The sequence below is a fragment of the Squalius cephalus genome (assembly GCF_949319135.1).
Source record: "Squalius cephalus genome assembly, chromosome: 7".
Lineage (NCBI taxonomy): Eukaryota > Metazoa > Chordata > Actinopteri > Cypriniformes > Leuciscidae > Squalius > Squalius cephalus.
The window spans coordinates 39,520,219-39,542,337 of NC_137128.1; the positions used below are offsets into that span (position 1 = coordinate 39,520,219).

Sequence of the window (22,119 nt, forward strand, 5' to 3'; positions counted from 1 at the left end):
ATCTATGGACTGTTTCTGGATGTCAACGGACGTCCAGATTATAGTCAGCATGAACGTCTTTTCTGAACTAGTTCTGGCTGTCAGTGGACGTTTAGATTATGGCCGGATTGGACATCTTTATTCACGTCATTTATGGACTGTTTCTGGATGTCAAAGGACGTCCAGATTATAGTCAGCATGAACGTCTTTTCTGAACTAGTTCTGGCTGTCAGTGGACGTTTAGATTATGGCCGGATTGGACATCTTTATTCACGTCATCTATGGACTGTTTCTGGATGTCAAAGGACGTCCAGATTATAGTCAGCATGAACGTCTTTTCTGAACTAGTTCTGGCTGTCTGTGGACGTTTAGATTATGGCCGGATTGGACATCTTTATTCACGTCATCTATGGACTGTTTCTGGATGTCAAAGGACGTCCAGATTATAGTCAGCATGAACGTCTTTTCTGAACTATTTCTGGCTGTCAGTGGACGTTTAGATTATGGCCGGATTGGACATCTTTATACACGTCATTTATGGACTGTTTCTGGATGTCAACGGACGTCCAGATTATAGTCAGCATGAACGTCTTTTCTGAACTAGTTCTGGCTGTCTGTGGACGTTTAGATTATGGCTGGATTGGACATCTTTATTCACGTCATTTATGGACTGTTTCTGGATGTCAACGGACGTCCAGATTATAGTCAGCATGAACGTCTTTTCTGAACTAGTTCTGGCTGTCAGTGGACGTTTAGATTATGGCCGGATTGGACATCTTTATACACGTCATTTATGGACTGTTTCTGGATGTCAACGGACGTCCAGATTATAGTCAGCATGAACGTCTTTTCTGAACTATTTCTGGCTGTCAGTGGACGTTTAGATTATGGCTGGATTGGACATCTTTATACACGTCATTTATGGACTGTTTCTGGATGTCAACGGACGTCCAGATTATAGTCAGCATGAACGTCTTTTCTGAACTAGTTCTGGCTGTCAGTGGACGTTTAGATTTTGGCCGGATTGGACATCTTTATTCACGTCATTTATGGACTGTTTCTGGATGTCAACGGACGTCCAGATTATAGTCAGTATGAACGTCTTTTCTGAACTATTTCTGGCTGTCAGTGGACGTTTAGATTATGGCCGGATTGGACATCTTTATTCACGTCATCTATGGACTGTTTCTGGATGTCAAAGGACGTCCAGATTATAGTCAGCATGAACGTCTTTTCTGAACTAGTTCTGGCTGTCTGTGGACGTTTAGATTATGGCCGGATTGGACATCTTTATTCACGTCATCTATGGACTGTTTCTGGATGTCAAAGGACGTCCAGATTATAGTCAGCATGAACGTCTTTTCTGAACTATTTCTGGCTGTCAGTGGACGTTTAGATTATGGCCGGATTGGACATCTTTATACACGTCATTTATGGACTGTTTCTGGATGTCAACGGACGTCCAGATTATAGTCAGCATGAACGTCTTTTCTGAACTAGTTCTGGCTGTCTGTGGACGTTTAGATTATGGCTGGATTGGACATCTTTATTCACGTCATTTATGGACTGTTTCTGGATGTCAACGGACGTCCAGATTATAGTCAGCATGAACGTCTTTTCTGAACTAGTTCTGGCTGTCAGTGGACGTTTAGATTATGGCCGGATTGGACATCTTTATACACGTCATTTATGGACTGTTTCTGGATGTCAACGGACGTCCAGATTATAGTCAGCATGAACGTCTTTTCTGAACTATTTCTGGCTGTCAGTGGACGTTTAGATTATGGCTGGATTGGACATCTTTATACACGTCATTTATGGACTGTTTCTGGATGTCAACGGACGTCCAGATTATAGTCAGCATGAACGTCTTTTCTGAACTAGTTCTGGCTGTCAGTGGACGTTTAGATTTTGGCCGGATTGGACATCTTTATTCACGTCATTTATGGACTGTTTCTGGATGTCAACGGACGTCCAGATTATAGTCAGTATGAACGTCTTTTCTGAACTAGTTCTGGCTGTCTGTGGACGTTTAGATTATGGCCGGATTGGACATCTTTATTCACGTCATTTATGGACTGTTTCTGGATGTCAACGGACGTCCAGATTATAGTCAGCATGAACGTCTTTTCTGAACTAGTTCTGGCTGTCAGTGGACGTTTAGATTATGGCCGGATTGGACATCTTTATTCACGTCATTTATGGACTGTTTCTGGATGTCAACGGACGTCCAGATTATAGTCAGTATGAACGTCTTTTCTGAACTAGTTCTGGCTGTCAGTGGACGTTTAGATTATGGCCGGATTGGACATAATTTCTCAGTGTCATTAATAGACTAATTCTGGCTGTCAATGGACGTTCAGTTCATGGCCTGGACGGGCGGACTTGATTTCAACCTGTTTTGTACGTCCACAGACGTCGCTTGCTCAGTGGGTTAGCAAGCACACCATGAGTCAGAATCGAACAGGAGTTGTTACGTCCAAAAACACTGAATATCAGCCACCAAAAGATCACAACAAATTGCTTGACACCTCTGTGGAACTATAGTCTGTTAGGTAAAGTACTAAAAGATAAATGATAATAACTAGCTCAGTTTGAGTTTATAGTGCAGTTTTTCAGATCATATTTTTTATTTTATTTTTATATTATTATTATTATTATTATTTTTTTTTATTTTTTTTTTGTGTAATAAATGAGAATCTGAATCCTCTTTCTGACTGCTGAACCCAGTGTCATCTGTCCACAGCCTCACAAAATAAATGACAATGAATCACATCCCCATATCAAATTTTTTTCCTAACCAGCCATGGTTCACAGAAACACATTTTGTCCGTTTCCTTTGTGTCTGTTTTCAGTGTGTTGCACTGGATGTTGGAGGCCAAACACATTAGTTGTGTGGGTTTAATCAAATGCTTTGCTGTTCAAGAGCCTGTAAACCTTCTTGAGCAGTAACATTAAGCTCAGATAAGAGCGCATTAAATTCCATCTGTTTGCTGTGTGCTTTTTTATATGCTTCCTCTGTCCTTGGATTGGAGAATAGGCTCAGGATAGAAATGGCTGACAGCCCAGCTCTTTAGAAAAAGAATCCTGTCTCTGACAGTGTGTACTCTCACCCGCTGAAAAACACACACGTGCTCAGATACACAAGTCACAGGTAGACACTTGCTTTATTTGACACTAACGTACCACGCAAGATAGACACACTAACACACAAATACACACATCTTTATGGCCCAAGATGGCAATAAATAAGAATGATGTGGCTTTCTAATTGATACAATTTTTAAAACATCAGAATACTTATGAAAGGTCTGCATCACAAGCATTTGACTGATCCACGAGAGCTTCATCAGAGGGAATAATAATAATTGGTTTTCCAAGAATTTATTATTTATCATTAAATAACAAAAAATAGCAATATAATAATATAGTTTATTACTTTTGTTTTATTGTTGTTAATGAAATAATATGAATAATAATAATTGTACTGCTGATAATAATAATTAATAATAATTCTTAGTTTTTAATTTTATTATTACATTTATTTTGCACTTTTTTTTTTTTTCTTTTTTTTTTGTATGCAACTGTGCTGCAAACTGTTAATAGAGAACACTGAGCATTGAAAATTGAAAACTGGAAAGGACAGAGAGAGTTTTTATATGGACTGAGCAGGTCATCACTTCTATAAAACAATAACACAGGGGTGAACACCAGTCGATTGAGTGGAAACTTTCAATTACTCTTCAGCCCCCTCCTTCCCATCATAAAAAAATCATTTGTACTCCATTATATAACCGTGCTGTGATGTTCAGTTGTCAGTCACAGACACATTCAGATCATATTGACTTCTCTTTTGCATTTGAATGGACAAAAACACACAAAATGCCAAAATGCGTATCCTCGTATAAGCAGTCTTAAATGAGTTAAATAAAGTTTAATGTACGTCAGGTTCATTCAATTTCTGGATAATTCCTGTTAGACTAACACACAAAATAATTGTATGTTATTTCTACATTAATTTGGATATTAAATGTGAAATTACCGGTATCACAATATAAAAATATATTAAAAACTTTAATGTTAGGTGCATTCATTACAGAAAAATGAAAAATGTGTGATTAATTAGTCTTTTTTTTAATCGATTGAACACAATAATATATACTATACTAATAATTATATACATTTATTTTTCTTTTTGAATTCTCTCTATTCATCAAACAATCCTGAAAAAATCTAGCACAGTTTCCTCAAAAATGTTTCTTGAGCAGAAAATCAGCATATTAGAATGATTTCTGAAGGAATGCATTGCATTTTAAAATGTATTTAAATAGAAAACAGTTATTTTAAATTGTAATAATATTTTTTTTCCAATATTACTATTTTTACTGTATTTTTGAGGCCTTGGTGACCATAAGAGAAAAAATATATCAATCTTATTTGGGGGATGAAATCGCATTTCGGGGGGCGGCACTGCAAATTTACTAGCTATTAAGGGGGCAGGGGCTCAAGCAACTGAAATATTGTGGGTTATGATGAATGAATGAATGAATGGATGGATGGAGAAAGTTAAATGCACTTCTTCTACTGACTGTCCTGATGATGTTGTTAATTGTGTCTCTCTCAGGTGAGCACCTGCGGGTCTGTCCTCAGGGTTACACCTGCTGCACGTCCGGAATGGAGGAGAACCTCCTGAACCTGAGCAGAAGAGAGTTTGAGACACAGGTGAAGGAGTCTGGACGCACCTTACAGGCCTCTCTCAGCGTCCAGTTCAAGAGCTTTGACGGTGAGTTACTGTCTGTAAAGAGGGTCTCTTTACATTACACTTCCCATCATGAGGTTGAGAAGAATTGTTTTTTGAAAAAAGGATGCCACTCTTTGAAGAAAATGTTCTAACATTAAAGGGTTCTCTCAGGTACTTCATAGAACATTTTAGGGGTTCCCATCATGGGATCATGTTATGGAATTAGTTGATTGTTATAATTCGTTTTAATGCAATTTCTATGCAATCATTTAAGACATTTCTCCTTTAGAACTGGCATAAAGGCTTCTTACAAATTGAGTCAAGAACCCTAAGGTTCTATATATAACCTTTTTTTCTAAGAGGGTGGCATGCTTGCCCAACAAACCTGTGCTTGATATCTCAGAGCAGCACAGTTAAAACCTCCGTGGCATCAGACAGATGGTGTGTGTGTGTGTGTGTGTGTGTGTGTGTGTGTGTGTGTGTGTGTGTGTGTGTGTGTGTGTGTGTGTGTGTGTGTGTGTGTGTGTGTGTGTGCGTGTGTGTGTGTGTGTGTGTGTGTGTGTGTGTGTGTGGATTTCTCACTTATTCTCAAGCCTGCTGAATACTGTGAGTGTGGATATTATTCATGCTGTTTACCTGAGTGACTGTGTTTGGAGAGATGGAGATCGAGCCCAAAAACGTTTATTATATATATATATATATATATATATATATATATATATATATATATATATATATATATATATATATATACACTCACCTAAAGGATTATTAGGAACACCTGTTCAATTTCTCATTAATGCAATTATCTAATCAACCAATCACATGGCAGTTGCTTCAATGCATTTAGGGGTGTGGTCCTGGTCAAGACAATCTCCTGAACTCCAAACTGAATGTCAGAATGGGAAAGAAAGGTGATTTAAGCAATTTTGAGGTTGGCATGGTTGTTGGTGCCAGACGGGCCGGTCTGAGTATTTCACAATCTGCTCAGTTACTGGGATTTTCACGCACAACCATTTCTAGGGTTTACAAAGAATGGTGTGAAAAGGGAAAAACATCCAGTATGCGGCAGTCCTGTGGGCGAAAATGCCTTGTTGATGCTTGAGGTCAGAGGAGAATGGGCCGACTGATTCAAGCTGATAGAAGAGCAACTTTGACTGAAATAACCACTCGTTACAACCGAGGTATGCAGCAAAGCATTTGTGAAGCCACAACACGCACAACCTTGAGGCGGATGGGCTACAACAGCAGAAGACCCCACCGGGTACCATTCATCTCCACTACAAATAGGAAAATGAGGCTACAATTTGCACGAGCTCACCAAAATTGGACAGTTGAAGACTGGAAAAATGTTGCCTGGTCTGATGAGTCTCGATTTCTGTTGAGATATTCAGATGGTAGAGTCAGAATTTGGCGTAAACAGAATGAGAACATGGATACATCATGCCTTGTTACCACTGTGCAGGCTGGTGGTGGTGGTGTAATGGTGTGGGGGATGTTTTCTTGGCACACTTTAGGCCCCTTAGTGCCAATTGGGCATTGTTTAAATGCCACGGCCTACCTGAGCATTGTTTCTGACCATGTCCATCCCTTTATGACCACCATGTACCCATCCTCTGATGGCTACTTCCAGCAGGATAATGCACCATGTCACAAAGCTCGAATCATTTCAAATTGGTTTATTGAACATGACAATGAGTTCACTGTACTAAAATGGCCCCCACACTCACCAGATCTCAACCCAATAGAGCATCTTTGGGATGTGGTGGAACGGGAGCTTCGTGCCCTGGATGTGCATCCCACAAATCTACATCAACTGCAAGATGCTATCCTATCAATATGGGCCAACATTTCTAAAGAATGCTTTCAGCACCTTGTTGAATCAATGCCACGTAGAATTAAGGCAGTTCTGAAGGTGAAAGTGGGTAAAACACAGTATTAGTATGGTGTTCCTAATAATCCTTTAGGTGAGTGTATATCCCATTTAACTTTCTCTTGCTTCATAATCATTTCTTTCTCTCTCTCTGTGTGTAGGCATCTTAATCAGTGTTTTTGCTTTTTGTTTAGATTGGTGTGTGTGGGTGTGAGATTTGTTTGATTAGCTCTTTCTGTAAGAGTTAAACAACTTCTCAATCAGCATCCTTCACACAATTACATGCATTAAATGTGTGTGTTTTGTGGTTTTGGATGGGGGAATTGTCACAAAAGAATAAAAAAGACATTATATTTTGCATTAAGAAATCAAAGCCTTTTTTTAAAAAACAATTAAGTTTTTTTTTTTTTTGCATTGGGACATTATTTTCATTTAAGTGCATTTTCCTCTTAAATTCTCATTTCTATAAAGAAATAAAAATGTATTTCTTGTTATTGTGATACAGTAATTAAAAAATCACTGTCTGGATATTTAAAAAAACAAACAAAAAAAAACAATATTACAGGCATTGCAATAATACTACAGTACTTACATCATACTTACTAGACATGGGTATTTCAATAAGTATAAACTAAATTAAAATAATGTCATAATGCAAAAAAATAATAATTTGAAAAAATACTTGATTTTCTTAATGCAAAATATAATTTAGTTTTATTAAAATAATATTATTAATATACAATTCATATTTATTTATTTACATATTTAGACTTTGAAAGGTAAAACATGACCAGGGCATTTCTTGACATTGAGAGGTATAATAATTATAATAATAAAGGTCAACAGATGGGTTTGTAGGTCTGGCATTCTAATCATGATCCTTGCCAAATGTCGCTTTGGATTAATTTTATTGGCAAGCAGAACAAAAAAGTAGAATAGAGAACAGAATATATAGCGCTTTTCAAAGATTTAATAATCTCTAGAATCATTGTTGAATGTGAATGTTAAAAGATGAAGAAATATTTATAGAATCTCTCCCTTGTACCCTTTTTTTTTTTTTGTACAGTTGGTGACTTTGGTACTTAAAGTTGAAAAATGTCAGTGTCACTGTTGTTCTGGAGTTCATAAGTGCCAATTTTGGGGTTTAAAGCATGTCTCTGCCAGCTCACCTCCAGGAATCCTGTGTGTGTGTACAAACACACTCTCTTACACACACATGATGAAGTGTGTTTGTGGTGAGAATGCTTGAACTCTGATTATTTCCCAAGTGCTGTTGCACAGGGAGGAGATCTGGTCAGTGTGTGTTTACCAGCATGAATTATGCTTGGCAACACAGTTAGCAGTGATGGTGGATTATACCCAGGGTGTGTGTGTGTGTGTGTGTGTGTGTGTGTGTCTGTGTGTGTGTGTGTGTGTGTGTGTGTGTGTGTGTGTGTGTGTGTGTGTGTGTGTGTGTGTGTGTGTGTGTGTATGTGTGTGTGTGTAGCTATTTATGTAAGATTTGAAAGACTAAAGGCAGTAACAGTGTAAAATGTGACAATATTTATTATAACCATTATAAAACAGCCTCTCTGAATCATGCGTGCTGTCAAAGACGCTAACATTTGTTTCCAGTTTTCACCCCTTACTAACTGCAAAAGAGATCAATTTACAGCAACCTAGGGCCCAGTCTCTTAAATTATAAATCTCAAGGGCTGTTGTCATATCCACATCGATTTCATTTTCTCGCACATTTTTCTAGTTTAGTTTAATAGCTTTGTAAAAAAAAAAAATTATAAAAAGAGAAAACTGGCGGTAAAGAGTATAGTATCTATCTATCTATCTATCTATCTATCTATCTATCTATCTATCTATCTATCTATCTATCTATCTATCTATCTATCTATCTATCTATCTATCTATCTATCTATCTATCTGTCTGTCTGTCTGTCTGTCTGTCTGTCTGTCTGTCTGTCTGTCTGTCTGTCTGTCTATCTGTCTGTCTGTCTATCTATCTGTCTATCTGTCTGTCTTTCTGTCTGTCTGTCTATCTGTCTGTCTGTCTGTCATTCAGTTCTATCATGTCTGTCTTTCATCCACCCATCATATTTCTATCCTTAGGACATGTAAATCTAATAATCCTTTCATACACCACTCCTCCTCTTTTACTGTCTGTGTATGATTGGGTTTGTGTCATTATGTGTTGAAAAGTTTGTCTCCTAGAGAGTTTGTTTTGTCTTCTTAGAATCACAGCTAAAAGTATGTTAGAGCATAATGAGCTGTTATGAGTCTGTTTTTGGAGGTTAAGTATGGCTCTCGATGTGTTTTAGGGTGTGTGTGTGTATGCTGGGTGCTGGATTCTCTGTAAGGGTGAGGAGATTCTCAGTAGTGTTTAGGAATTTGAGTGGCTTTCGCTGTAGGGGATGGTTTCTGAATGTATCAGACTCAGACACATACGTTGAAAACGTATAAACAGAAGTGATAGAAAAAGACTTTCAAAAGACAATCAAATTCAAGTTGCAGGCCCGAAGATTTACCTTTCTGTGGTAAAGACAACTAATCAAAACGCAGCATAGAAGATAATAAATCTCTTTTATCAGATCACATTGTTCAATTTACGACTTTTCTTGTTCTCAAGTGCCTTTGCCTGAATCGCTGCAGATTTAATCTGTGATATTTTCTTAGCTGAATACATTTAGTCCTGACTGTAAATAGCAGCTGAGCAATTTAAGTGCTGATTTACTGAAATAATATTTTCAATTACACCGAATCATCCAGGAAAACAATTTCCTGTTGAAGGTCACCTCTGATGATGTCATCTGCGACAAGGACAGCTGCTCTGTCGCCCATGCTTATTGGCCGTTTCATGTTGACATACAAATTATATTCTTACTTAACATTATTTGCAAGTCGCTTTGAATTAAAGACGCTTTGGATAAAAGCGTCAGCAAAATTAAAAAATAAATGTAAAATGAATAAATGTTGAGGAAGACCTGCAGTGATACAGACCTATGATCCCAGAGACATTTCTCTCTCTTTCTCTCTCCCTTACACACACGAGTTTTATGAGGAGCAGTGACAGTTTTTATGTTATGATTCTGTTCTTTTCTTTATACTCCTTCATTTTCCAAATGCCAAAATGGTTGCTGGCCAAAGTACTGTGCATATATGTTAGGGTGAAAACCTTAAACATGAATGGTCGTCCTGTTAATTGGAGATATATAAATGCTAAAACAAATACATAGTGATTAAAAATACCTTTTTTTGTGGATCACAACCCTCCACCACCCGTATTGCTTATTGCTTTAATGAATCTCTCTCTGTACACTACCATTCAAAATCTTGGGATTTTTAAATGTTTTTGAAAAAAGTTTGCTCACCAAGGTTGCATTTATTTGATAACAAATACAGTAAAAACAGTAATATTTTTGCAATAACTGTTTTCTATTTTAATGTTTTAAAATGTAATTTATTCCTGTGATGGCAAAGCTAAATTTTCCAGCGTCATTACTCCAGTCCTCAGTGTCACATGATCCTTCAGAAATCATTGTAATATGCGGATTTGATACTTAAAGGAGAATTCCGGTCAATTTTAACATTGAGCTCATTTTTTTGTACATTTGGAGTGCTGTCAATACAGAGAACAACGACAAAAATCGGTGTTGCCTACACCGAGTTATTCTATTTTTAAAATTTGCACCCTGTTGACTTCAATGGGGCAAGTACTAAACCTGCTTTTAGCCTCTTAACATCCTTGATGTGTCATTACAAGTGCACAGAAAATGTGAGTGATTCCTTCTGAGTGAACACGAGTGAGTCTGACTGCAGTAGATGTGAAAGATATGTATAAAAATGATGTTATTTAAGCCAGCGCAAATACCTTTGTTTACATCCTGTTTTTCGGTTGAAGTCCAAAGTAGTCGATTGCAGAGTTCACACGCATAGGTTTAATACCTATGATCACGCGCGTGAACTCGGCAATCGACTACTTTGGACTTCAACCGAAAAACAGGATGTAAACAAAGGTATTTGCGCTGGCTCATCATATAGGGCGCTGGTTATCATCATAACATCATTTTTATACATATCTTTCACATCTACTGCAGTCAGACTCACTCGTGTTCACTCAGAAGGAATCACTCACATTTTCTGTGCACTTGTAATGACACATCAAGGATGTTAAGAGGCTAAAAGCAGGTTTAGTACTTGCCCCATTGAAGTCAACAGGGTGCAAATTTTAAAAATAGAATAACTCGGTGTAGGCAACACCGATTTTTGTCGTTGTTCTCTGTATTGACAGCACTCCAAATGTACAAAAAAATGAGCTCAATGTTAAAATTGACCGGAGTTCTCCTTTAAGATCAGTTTCTTCATATCAATGTTAAAAAAACATTGCTTAATATTTTCGTGGAAATCATGATATATATATATATATTTTTTTTTTTACAATTCTTTAATGAACAGAAAGTTCAAAAGAACTGCATTTTGTCTTTAGTGTCACTTTGGATAAATTTAATGCATCCTTGCTGAATAAAAGGATTAATCTTACTGACCCCAAAATTTTGAACGTTAGTAAAGTACCATAGGCTCCATTGACATGTAGGTCCACCTGTGTGTGCACCTGTGGAGACTCGGTTGACATGCATGTTATCAGGAGGAGATTCAGGCCACAGCTGGTGTACTGTCTGATTTAAGACCCTTCAGACAGAGCTAGAGTTTACAAGCTCCACTGAAGGAGGCTTTAAAGAGCTCGTCTGTGACCATTAAGCTCCTGAAATGCATGTACATTCCAAATGCATGATCTCTGATACTAGGTGTAGACAGACCCGCAGGTGAAGAACATGACCTTTCAGCTGTGGCTCTGCTCCGCCGTATGTGGGTTCAAGACCCAATCAGAACTCTTCAGCTTATGTGATGGACCCTGCGCCCTTTCACAGGACAAGTGGAAAAAGTGTGTGTGTGTGCTTGTGTTGTTGTGTAAGGGTCAAGTTTCTGAAAATTTCAATTCATTTTACATTAATCTTTTATTTCACATCTCTTTTATTCTATTCTATTCTATTCTATTCTATTCTATTCTATTCTATTCTATTCTATTCTATTCTATTCTATTCTATTCTATTCTAATGTTTTGTTCTGTCATTCAAAACTGGGACAAATAATGTATTTAGGGTTAAGATGAATGTAATGTATCTGAAATTAATTATATAGTCTATGGTCTGCTGTACAATTTTTGAGTTTGTTCTTATTCACTGTTTAACCATGTTTATGCTCATCTAAACATTTTTAGTTTCCGTAAATGTCGATCAACTTAAGGTGATGATACACAGGGCAACTTTTTGAGCAATGTTGCTGGGCAATGTTGTCGTCAACGGGCAATCAAATGAGACACAGGGCCCACGACCAATCTAAATTATCCAGATAGAAATGTACGCTTGGCAAGATTGCCCAGCAACATTGTTCAAAAAGTTGCCCTGTGTATCATCACCTTTACAGTGTAAGACTTGTCGCTTTCCATTGTCAATTGCGCTCATTCCTGTTGCGTGTTTTCAATCTGGCCACCCACGTGAGCGACGAGTCTGATGACGAGAGAAACAACCCTCTCCAATATTTTGAATTTGGACTGCAGTACCAATTTCAACCGCTAGTTGTCAATATTACATACTGCACCTTTAAACTGAATAATGGCTACAGGTGTTTGTGAGGGTTAAAGCCCGTTCACACCAACCACTGTCAAGTAACCAAGTTTTGATAAATCAAATCAAGTTTTGATAATCATTCTAATTCTAGGAGAATAGTGAAGTCCATACCACCATTATTACAATAACGACACAGAGGAATGATACAGAGGGTTATGTTCTGATTGATTTTGTCCAGATGATGAATAATAAAGCTTCATTAAAGAGCTTGAGCATTTAAAGGGATAGTTCACTTTGAAATTAAATGTTGGTATGTTTTAGCTTACCTCAGGGCATCCAAGATGTAGGTGTCTTTGTTTCCGCAGTAGTTTCAATTTTGATATTTTTAGGTCAAACCGTTCTTGTCTGTCAGTCATATAATGCAGGTCTATGGTCACCACCTCAAAGAGCATGCACAGTGAAGTCCAAATTAAACAATTCCCCATCGTAAGTACACATTGATGGCCTAAGACACAAAACAAGCGGTTTGTGTGAGAAAATGAACAGTATTTATATAGTTTTTACCTCTACACAACCACGTCCAAGTGATCTGAAGGCGCGCGCGCTTCCTGGTGTGTGACGTGTGTGCACGTTCTGACTTAGTCTGCGCAAGCGCCGGAAAGTGGACAAGAGGTAAAAACGATATAAATACTGTTCGTTTTCTCACACAAACCGCTCGTTTCGTGTCTTAGGCCATCAATGTCTACTTACTTAATTGTACTTAATTTGGACTTCTCTGTGCATGCTCTTTGAGGTGGTGACCATAGACCATTATATGACTGACAGACAAGAACGGTTTGACCTAAAAATATCAAAATTGAAACTACTACGGAAACAAAGACACCTACATCTTGGATGCCCTTGAGGTAAGCTAAAACATACCAAAATTTAATTTCAAAGTGAACTATCCCTTTAAAGCAGACTACAGAGTGCACTTACAATAGGTTATCGTCCATTGGTGTGGACACTAAAGTTATTGTTGTAGTTATTGTTTTTGCTGTGAACTGGCCTTTAGTAGTAGTAGGGTTTGCTAAAGTAAATATTGCTTCTATGAAAGGTCCTTACCAATACAGCTTCAAATGTCTCTGTGTGTGCATTAATTTAAAATATTGAATAAAATGAGGGAGGGCTGGTACTCCATAAATTCCTCCATTCAGCACTTTGTCAGAATGCACAAATACAATTACATGTAATCACATCCAAATCCCTCTCCTCCTTTCATCCCTTCCCTCTCTCCCTCCTCTCATTCCATCACTCTGTGGTCCCCAGCTGCTTGTCTCTCCATCACGGGCTCGGCCGCAAATTAACAGCCCGCGTGTTCTGTTACGACGCCACTGATATCATTACGCCTGCACGCCTGTCAGAGAGATAGATGGAGGAGAGGGAGAGGGAGAGAGGGGTGTAGTGAGGAGGTGGAGGGTCAGACGAGTGTGACAGGAATATAAAGAACCGAGGATCTACCTTTCATGGCCTTCCTTTTTTCTTTTTCTTTTTTTTATCAGTTTCTCTTTATTTAAAGTCAGGATGTTCACCTGATACATTGACCCCCCATAATCAGACACTTAATGGGATAATTCACCCTAAAATGGAAATTCTGTCACCATTTGCAGAATGTTGTATGTTTCTTTTGTAGAACACGCACAATTTGGACACCAAAAATATCTTCTTATATGTTAAATTTAAAACTTTGACCTGAAAATAATGCATATATTATACTGTATGTATCATTACTGTACGTTCACACCGCCACCGGCGAGAGCGGCAAAATTCGCTCTCGCCGCCCTGCCACCGACGGCGTAGAAAGATTCGGGGACGCTCTGACGCTCTGACGTAGATTAGAATGCGTGATTTTTTTCCTTTCAGGCGGAGGACTTCTACATTCCGATTGGTTGCCGCTGGTTGCCGCCGAACCGCGTCATAGCTTATTACCATAAAGTTGACTTGTTTTCAACTCCTCTCGCCGCTCTCGCCGTCCAAGACGCGCCGCGCCGCCCTCGCCGGAGCTCGCCGCCGGCTCTCATTGAAAATGAATGGCTTCCGGCCACTTTGACGCTCTCGCCGCCGGCGGTGTGAACGCACAGTTAAGATAGGCTACTATTAATATTTTCTTTTTAATTTTGTTTTAATTGTAGATTGTAGTAATTTTATTTTAAGTTTTTTTATTTTTATTTAAATGTCTATAGTTATTTTATTACATCATGTTAAGCTAAATGAAATTTAGACATTTTGCCTTGACACCTAGCTAAAATGAAAGTTCTTTATATTTTATTTTATTTTATTTTATTTTATTTTATTTTATTTTATTTTATTTTATTTTATTTTATTTTATTTTATTTTATTTTGTTTTGTTTTGTTTTATTTTATTTCAGTTAACGTTTAGTTTAACATTATATATATATATATATAGTATATGTGACCCTGGATCACAAAACCAGTCATAAGTCGCATGGGTATATTTGTGGCAATAGCCAACAATACGGGTCAAAATTATGGGTCAAATTTTGTATGGGTCAAAATTATAATTTTGTATGGGTCAAAATTATCGATTTTTCATTTATGCCAAAAATCATTAGGATATTAAGTAAAGATCATGTTCCATGAAAATTTTTGGAAATTTCCTACCGTAAATATATAAAACATTTATTTTTGTGAGTGAATGCAGCACAGTCGCGAAAATAAATTGACAACTTTAAAGGCGATTTTCTCAATGTGTCGATTTTTTTTGCACCCTCAGATTTTCAAATAGTTGTATCACGACCAAATATTGTTATATCCTAACAAACCATACATCAATGGAAAGCTTTTTTTAGATTATGTATAAATCTCAATTTCTAAAAAATTACCCATGTGACTGGTTTTGTGGTCCAGGGTCACATATATAACATTTTAGTATAGTTGCATTTTTTGCATATGCATTTTAATCTATGAATTAAACTATCACATTTATATATTTACATTTTACTTTATGGTGCTAACACTGATAAGCCATTAAAGTATCAATATATAAGTGTCATATTTGTACATTTTCATTTTAATTCAACTCAATTTTAATGTGGGAGGAACAATGAAACATTTAACTTTAGTTTATTAAAGTTTATTTTCTTTAGTGTTTTTGATCAAAACTATTGTTATGCCTTTATAATAAAGAACGAACAAATATGCAAGGGCAGTGAGATTTCTGCCCTGCGGACTGTCATGTTATGAATCAGACTTTAAAAACCTGCGTTCGGAGTGACAGGGAGTGAAGATAGGCACACTTCGGAGAGGCTTTAAATGAAAATATGAAAGGTGAGAAAAGTGTCCATTGAAGCGTGAAGAGAGATAATGAATGTGGGATCCTCACAGTGCAGGGGGACGTGAATGTGATGGGATTTAGAGTCCAGAAACAGTCATTTCAACAAGAAAGGACAGCTGGAAAAACTTAATGGTCAATGATCTGTTTAATATGGATGTTTTGAAATTCTTCATCAAGTCTGTGTGCACTATCCTTTACATAGCATTTGTTGGGCCATTTCAAAAGTATGATTAATGTGAACTTAATCAGATGTAGGGCACAAAGAGGTCTTATTTAGCACACTGCTCTGTATTTCATCATGAAAGTATTTGTAGAGACATAATCCCATTGGTGCAATCTAGGGAAGATCTCTGAACACACATATAAAAAGTAGGAATAGAAATTGTATAGGATTTAGGAAGATTAATTTTGACCGTGTTAGGGTTCATCGTTATTAATTGTGTGTGTGCGTGTGTGTGTACAGGTTTAATATACTTTGTAAAAAAAAAAAAAAGGATAGTAAAACCTGAGATCACCTTCATTGTGGGGACCAGCCACCGAATGTTGTTTTAAAATGTTACAAGTTGTGGAGGAAATCCAGTGAGGATTAAAGAAAGTGATGTCTGCCCTCAGAACAGAAATGTTATGCTTATAATCACAATTTTACAAATTATTCTAATTCAAACTTTCAGGGAAAATATTTTTTAGACAAATTTACATAATTCCTGCACCCCTATCCAGTCTGAAATCGCATTCTGTCTCAGTAGGTTCTACATTTGGATTTGAATTTACTTCACGACCATTAAAAAGTACGCTCTATAGTATGAATATGTAGCCTGGCAAGCCTACAACTCACCATAGACACGGCTCAATCCGAGGGGCGGGATAAACGGCTGTCTTTCAAATTCCCTCTGCACGCAATAGGACAGCGCTTCAACCAACCAGAGCGTTTTCCCAACAGCGGAGCTAACGTTAGTTGATAGATTCAACTTTTGAATCTGGCCGGCAAAACTACGAACACATCTTCCTTTTTTAAGAATGACTTAAGTGCCGTTCTTTGCTCTTTTCTCAAAGAAGAACTTAACTCCAAGTCCTCCAGAGTCGCGGCCAAAGCCGATTCGAAAGACTGTTCTCCAGCAGCAGCCGCCATTCTTTGTTTTCAAGCAGGGAACCGTCGCAACTCTGTCGTCATTATGTTAAGCCCACCCCGCCTACTCTATACACGATGTGATTGGCCTGACCCAATTTAGGTTTTTGCAGCTCGAAAGTCAACGGAGAGTTGCTAGACTACCCTGGCTGCAAAATACATTTTGCTGCCGCTAGGGTGCGTCTAGATTTCTAGGCTAATGAATATGGGTATTGTGAATGAAATTCAGACGTACTACATCCGCCATGTTGTTACTGTCACGTGACCTATCAGTTGTGTCGCTTTACTGCCATTCATAAATCCTCTCCCGTGGCCTCATGGGACAGTAAAGTGTCCATTGAATGCAAACTTCATAATGCTGACAGAAGTAGTAGGCCATCGGGGGACTTTTCACATACTGTTTTTCAAATATTATGTATTTGGACATACTTTTCTTTTGGTGTGCTGTTTTTCATATGCTATATACAGTAGTAGGGAAGTGTTCAATTTCTGATGCAGAGTATCATTCATTCTGTACTTTAACACTCTCTCTTGGGTAATGTGTGATTGATTGATGTGTAACTGGGTTATTGTGAGCTTATGATATCACTGGGTTACAAAATTCATACTTATCGACTTTGTCTCTGAATATTTTTGCATGCGAGTAAGTGTGTGTGTGTGTGTGTGTGTGTGTGTGTGTGTGTGTGTTTGTGTGTGGAAAAACTCATTCATATTTATTTCATTGCCTCTCATTGTGTTGGTACACAAACTACACATCTGACTGTTGTCTATTGACTAAGGATGGAATTTTACCTATAGATGTGTTTCAACGTGTCTTTGGTGATTTTATGTGGGGAATAAATAACTTTAGCTAGATTAATGAATGGTTCTGGTGTTTTTTTTATTATTTTTTTTTTATTTTTTTTATTATTAGTAGTATTTTATTTATTTTTTTTAAATTGCAGAAAGACTATATCCACATTTTTGGAGCTTGCACCCAAATAGAGAAAAAATGCATTTACCTATAGGCTGTACTGCTATAATTGATTTGTGACATTGCACTCTTAATAGTGCCTCATCCAATCAGATTTATAATGCATTACTGTTTTGAAATGTTTTGTCTTTTAATTCTATTATAGTTCTTTTAATTTTAGTATAATTGAGATATTATAGTTTTTAAAATAATTTGAATCAGTTTTTATTTTTATATTTTCTGATTTCATTTTAGTTAAAGTTTTAGTAATTTTGATGTTTATTTTTTCATTTTTTCTTCTTTAAAATGTCTATATCATTTATTTATTTATTTATTTATTTATTTAATTTTAGTGCATTAGGTTAAACTGAATTAAAATGAGGAATGTTGTTTTGGCAACTAGCTGAAATAAAGTAAGTTTATTTTTTTTATTTCAGTTACATTTATTTTATGAAAAAAAAAAACTGAGAAAACAAACTGGTCAGACATTGCTTGTAAATTTCACAAATAATTACAAAGTAACATTGAATTAAACATTACATTTTAGTAGAAAGACTGAAATTGTATTTTCTTATAAAACATACTCAATTAATCCTACATTTTCATTTAATTTGGTTTATTTGTTATGTATAATCTTATCTTTTGGGTGCATCCATCAAATTCCCCCAAATAAGGAAATAATCAAATGAGATGAAGTGCCTTAAAATAAACAGCATGATTATATAATTTACTTGACTTATTATTATGAGTACATGGTTATGTGATTTATTTTATTTAAATATAATTGCATCTATTAATGGACAACACACATAAATATAATTGAACCTATAAATATATATTAATTTGATATATAGCCTACTGTAATATAAAAATATTTGTAATGTTAAATATTGGTCATATTGCACTGTCTTCCTACTTGAACTAACTGTCTATCCTAACTGAACTAAGGCCTGATCCTGGCTTAGTCTAAACCCTGTCTGTGAAACCAGGCCAATGTTTTGTTTTGTTTTTTATTAGGAGTGTGGACCTTGAGCTTGTTGAATCGCTGCTCTAATGTTCTTGTGTGTGTGTGTGTGTTTCCAGATTATTTCTTGGAGCTGTTGAATCGTTCTGAAGCATCACTCCAGACTTCCTTCCAGAGTGGGTTTGGACCTCTCTTCTCCCAAATGACAAAGGTGTTTCAGGATCTGTACTCAGACCTCCGGCGCTACTATCGAGGGGCCAACCTCAATCTCGAGGAGGCTCTGAATGAATTCTGGGCCCGTCTGCTGGAAAGACTCTTTAAAGCTTTAAACCCTCAGTACAGTATTGGAGAGGAGTATCTGGAGTGTGTAGCCAAGCAGTCAGAAACGCTGAAGCCCTTTGGAGACACTCCCAGAGAGCTCAAGACCAAAGTCACACGCACGGTTATTGCAGCCAGAACATTCGCGCAGGGTCTGGTGATCAGCGGCGAAGCGGTCCGGAAGGTTTCACAGGTAGGGAACTTTCACTCTCTGTGTCTTCAAAAAACCTTTCCAGCATAATCTAATGTTTTGTCCCATCCACCTTGATATAGAGACATTTTGCCTGTCACTTGGCTGCTTTTTCCATCACTTTGCACTGAGTAGCCCAGTTTATATCATGTTGTCTCATCGGTCCACTTCACACACCATATACCCTGCCGATTTTTTTTTATTTTTTAAAGAAGTCTCTTTTGCTCAACAAGGCTGCATTTATTTGATAAAAAAATACAGTAAAAACAGTTAAGAGTGTGAAACACTGTATTATTACAATTTAAAATAACTGTTTTTTTATTTGAATATGTAATTTATTCCTGTGATGGCAACGCTGAATTTTCAGCATCATTACTCCAGTCTTCAGTGTCACATGATCCTTCAGAAATCAATCTAATATGCTGATTTGCTGCCCAAGAAACATGTCTTATTATCATCAATGTTGAAAACAGTTGTTCTGCTTAGTATTTTAATGGAAACTGTGATAAAGACCCCTCATCTTTACTGTCACTTTCGATTAGTTTTATGTGCCCTTGCTGAAAAAAAAAAACCTTTAAAAATGTTATAGGTCCCAAACTTTTGAACGGGAGTGTAGCTATATATTAAAGGGATGGCAAACGATCCATTTTATATACAGCTACGCTCCCGTTCAAAATTTACATTTATTTTATTTTTATTTTATATATACCCTCACATGATTCCCATATGTGGTTATTTCTTTGGAGCACAAAATTAGAAATTACAGAAGAATCACCTCACATCTCTTGCAATAAAACAAGCTTATAGTGAATGTCAACACTAAAAGTACCATATCATAAAAGTGATCCATATAACTTGTGCACTATATTAACAGCATGCAGGTTTGAAACAGCATGGGGTTGAGTACATAATTTAGCATTTTGGTGTGAACTATTCCTTTAAACATCAAATATGTTGGGACTTGCTCTGATTTCACGAAGGACAGACAAATATCTTGATACTGGAAACTTGTTGTTTCGCGCCTGGTTATAGATTTCAGAAAGATTTCCTTCTCAGTATTCATTGTATTCGTATATTATACCTGTGGCAATGCACAAACCCAATACCACCTAGAACCGAGACACAAACACATGTTGAAGCATTGGTGGAAACCGCGTAGGATCAATGCATCAGGAAAACAAGACAAAATGAATATCCCTGAGGCTGTGGCAATCAATGTACATACAAACACACCCACACACACAGACACACTGCAACAAAAGTATTGCATCCATCCAATTAATGTAGACATTAGATGGAGAGATGCTCTCAACTTCAGCCTTTACAGGTTCATCCAAACTCTACTTCGTTCCTTGTAAGGACCATTTATTGTTGTTTGAAATCCTTGGAGGTAAAAACCCATTTCCTTAGCCAATAAAAGTGCCTGTATATTCTGACATGTTAAAGTCAAAAATGTTAATGAAACCTAAAATGTACCGCAGACAAAGCACATGACCCTGTTATTGCAATATACATTGCAGGGAGACAGTAAGTGTTGCGATAGATCAAACCAACCTGATTCTCATTCATTGATATCGCTACTTATATTTAGTAGTTCAACAACAGTTGGCGATTATTATTATTTTGAACTATCTCAGATATATGACTGAAGGTTATAGACCTATAGACAGATTAATATATTTTTCTGATCCATATTTATATGAGGATCAGCATTTGAACAGATTTATTAATAACAATTAGTTATAAAACTACAAAACATAATTGTCTTATATATTATGCAATTACCAATTCGCACACCTGCAGGTAATAGATAGGTGCGTAGGAGAGAAGACCAAAAAAAGTAAAAAAATCTAAAAAACAAAAGGAAATCCCACACACTATCAAAGTGTCAAATAATATTTATTAGCAACGTTTGAGACTGAAACGTTGCTAGTAAATATTTTTCTTATACTTTTTGCAAGTATTGATAGTGTGCGGGATTTCCTTTTGTTTTCTTGTATATTAAGCAAAATAATATAATATTTTATCAAAAGATGCAAATGTTTCATATAATAATAATTAAAATAAATAAATAATTAATTAAATAATAATAATTATTATTATTTATTTGTATTACTTGTATTACATTGGACATTTAGTCATGAATAGCATCATTTGATAAAATATATTAATTTGTATATATTTACTTATTAGAACTAGGTATTGACACAAATTTCACAAAGTTCATTCATCAACTGAAAACAGACTAAAAGATTGATTCTTGGGATTTAAGAATCGATATTGGTTTATCACAATGAGAATCAATTAAAATCGAGAAATCAATATTTTTAACCCAGCCCTACTATTTATTATCGCAATATACTGTATGTACATAATACTATTTTATATGTTTATTATTGTAATAAATATTATTTAAAACAAATGATCACTTCAGAATGATGTAAGATGTCCATGTGTGGTCTCAAATGACTCAGAAAATCAAGTTTTTTTAATGAAGTGGATCAGAATTCTCATCTCTTTATAATGAGAGAGAATACGAATTTAGTGCGTTTGATCAGTGTCATTTAGCGAACAACAGTGATGTAACGTTTTCTTGCATAGTTGTTGAAAAAGTATGTTTCTGTGAAAATATGATTGTGCAGAAATTGAATTCTAGGTAAGGCCTTCTCATTCTCTCAACCCTTGAAACTTCTATTAGCAAGAAATACTTCACCCAAAAATAAACAATCTTATCATTATTTACTCACTCTCGTGTCATTCCAAACCGTGTTGAACCACGCAGCTTGTTCCCATAGGAAGTGATTCTGACAGTTTCACATAGTGTTAAAAACATGTTACATTATCACTGATAAAGGATAGAAAGATCTTTGATTTCTTTTTATTCCTGTTGTCCACTTTGGTTTATCTGTTGTTTACTTCTCATTCTTTTCCTCCGCTTTTCTTCTCCTCTTCTCAATTCTCTTCTCTCCTGAAATCTAAATGAGTAGTGAAGGGAACCTAACTCTGTGCCTGACCTCTTCAAAGTAA

General features: G+C 36.4%; 1 protein-coding gene across 1 annotated transcript in view; it reads left to right on the forward strand.

The window, feature by feature from the left end:
• The window catches only part of gpc1b (glypican 1b), a 92,898-nt gene that overhangs the window by 50,368 nt on the left and 20,411 nt on the right, over positions 1-22,119 (forward strand). Inside the window, exons 2-3 of the mRNA XM_079875671.1 lie at positions 4,604-4,762; positions 18,704-19,095. Coding sequence (XP_079731797.1) covers positions 4,604-4,762; positions 18,704-19,095 — 551 coding nt within the window. The remainder of the gene's footprint in view (positions 1-4,603; positions 4,763-18,703; positions 19,096-22,119) is intronic.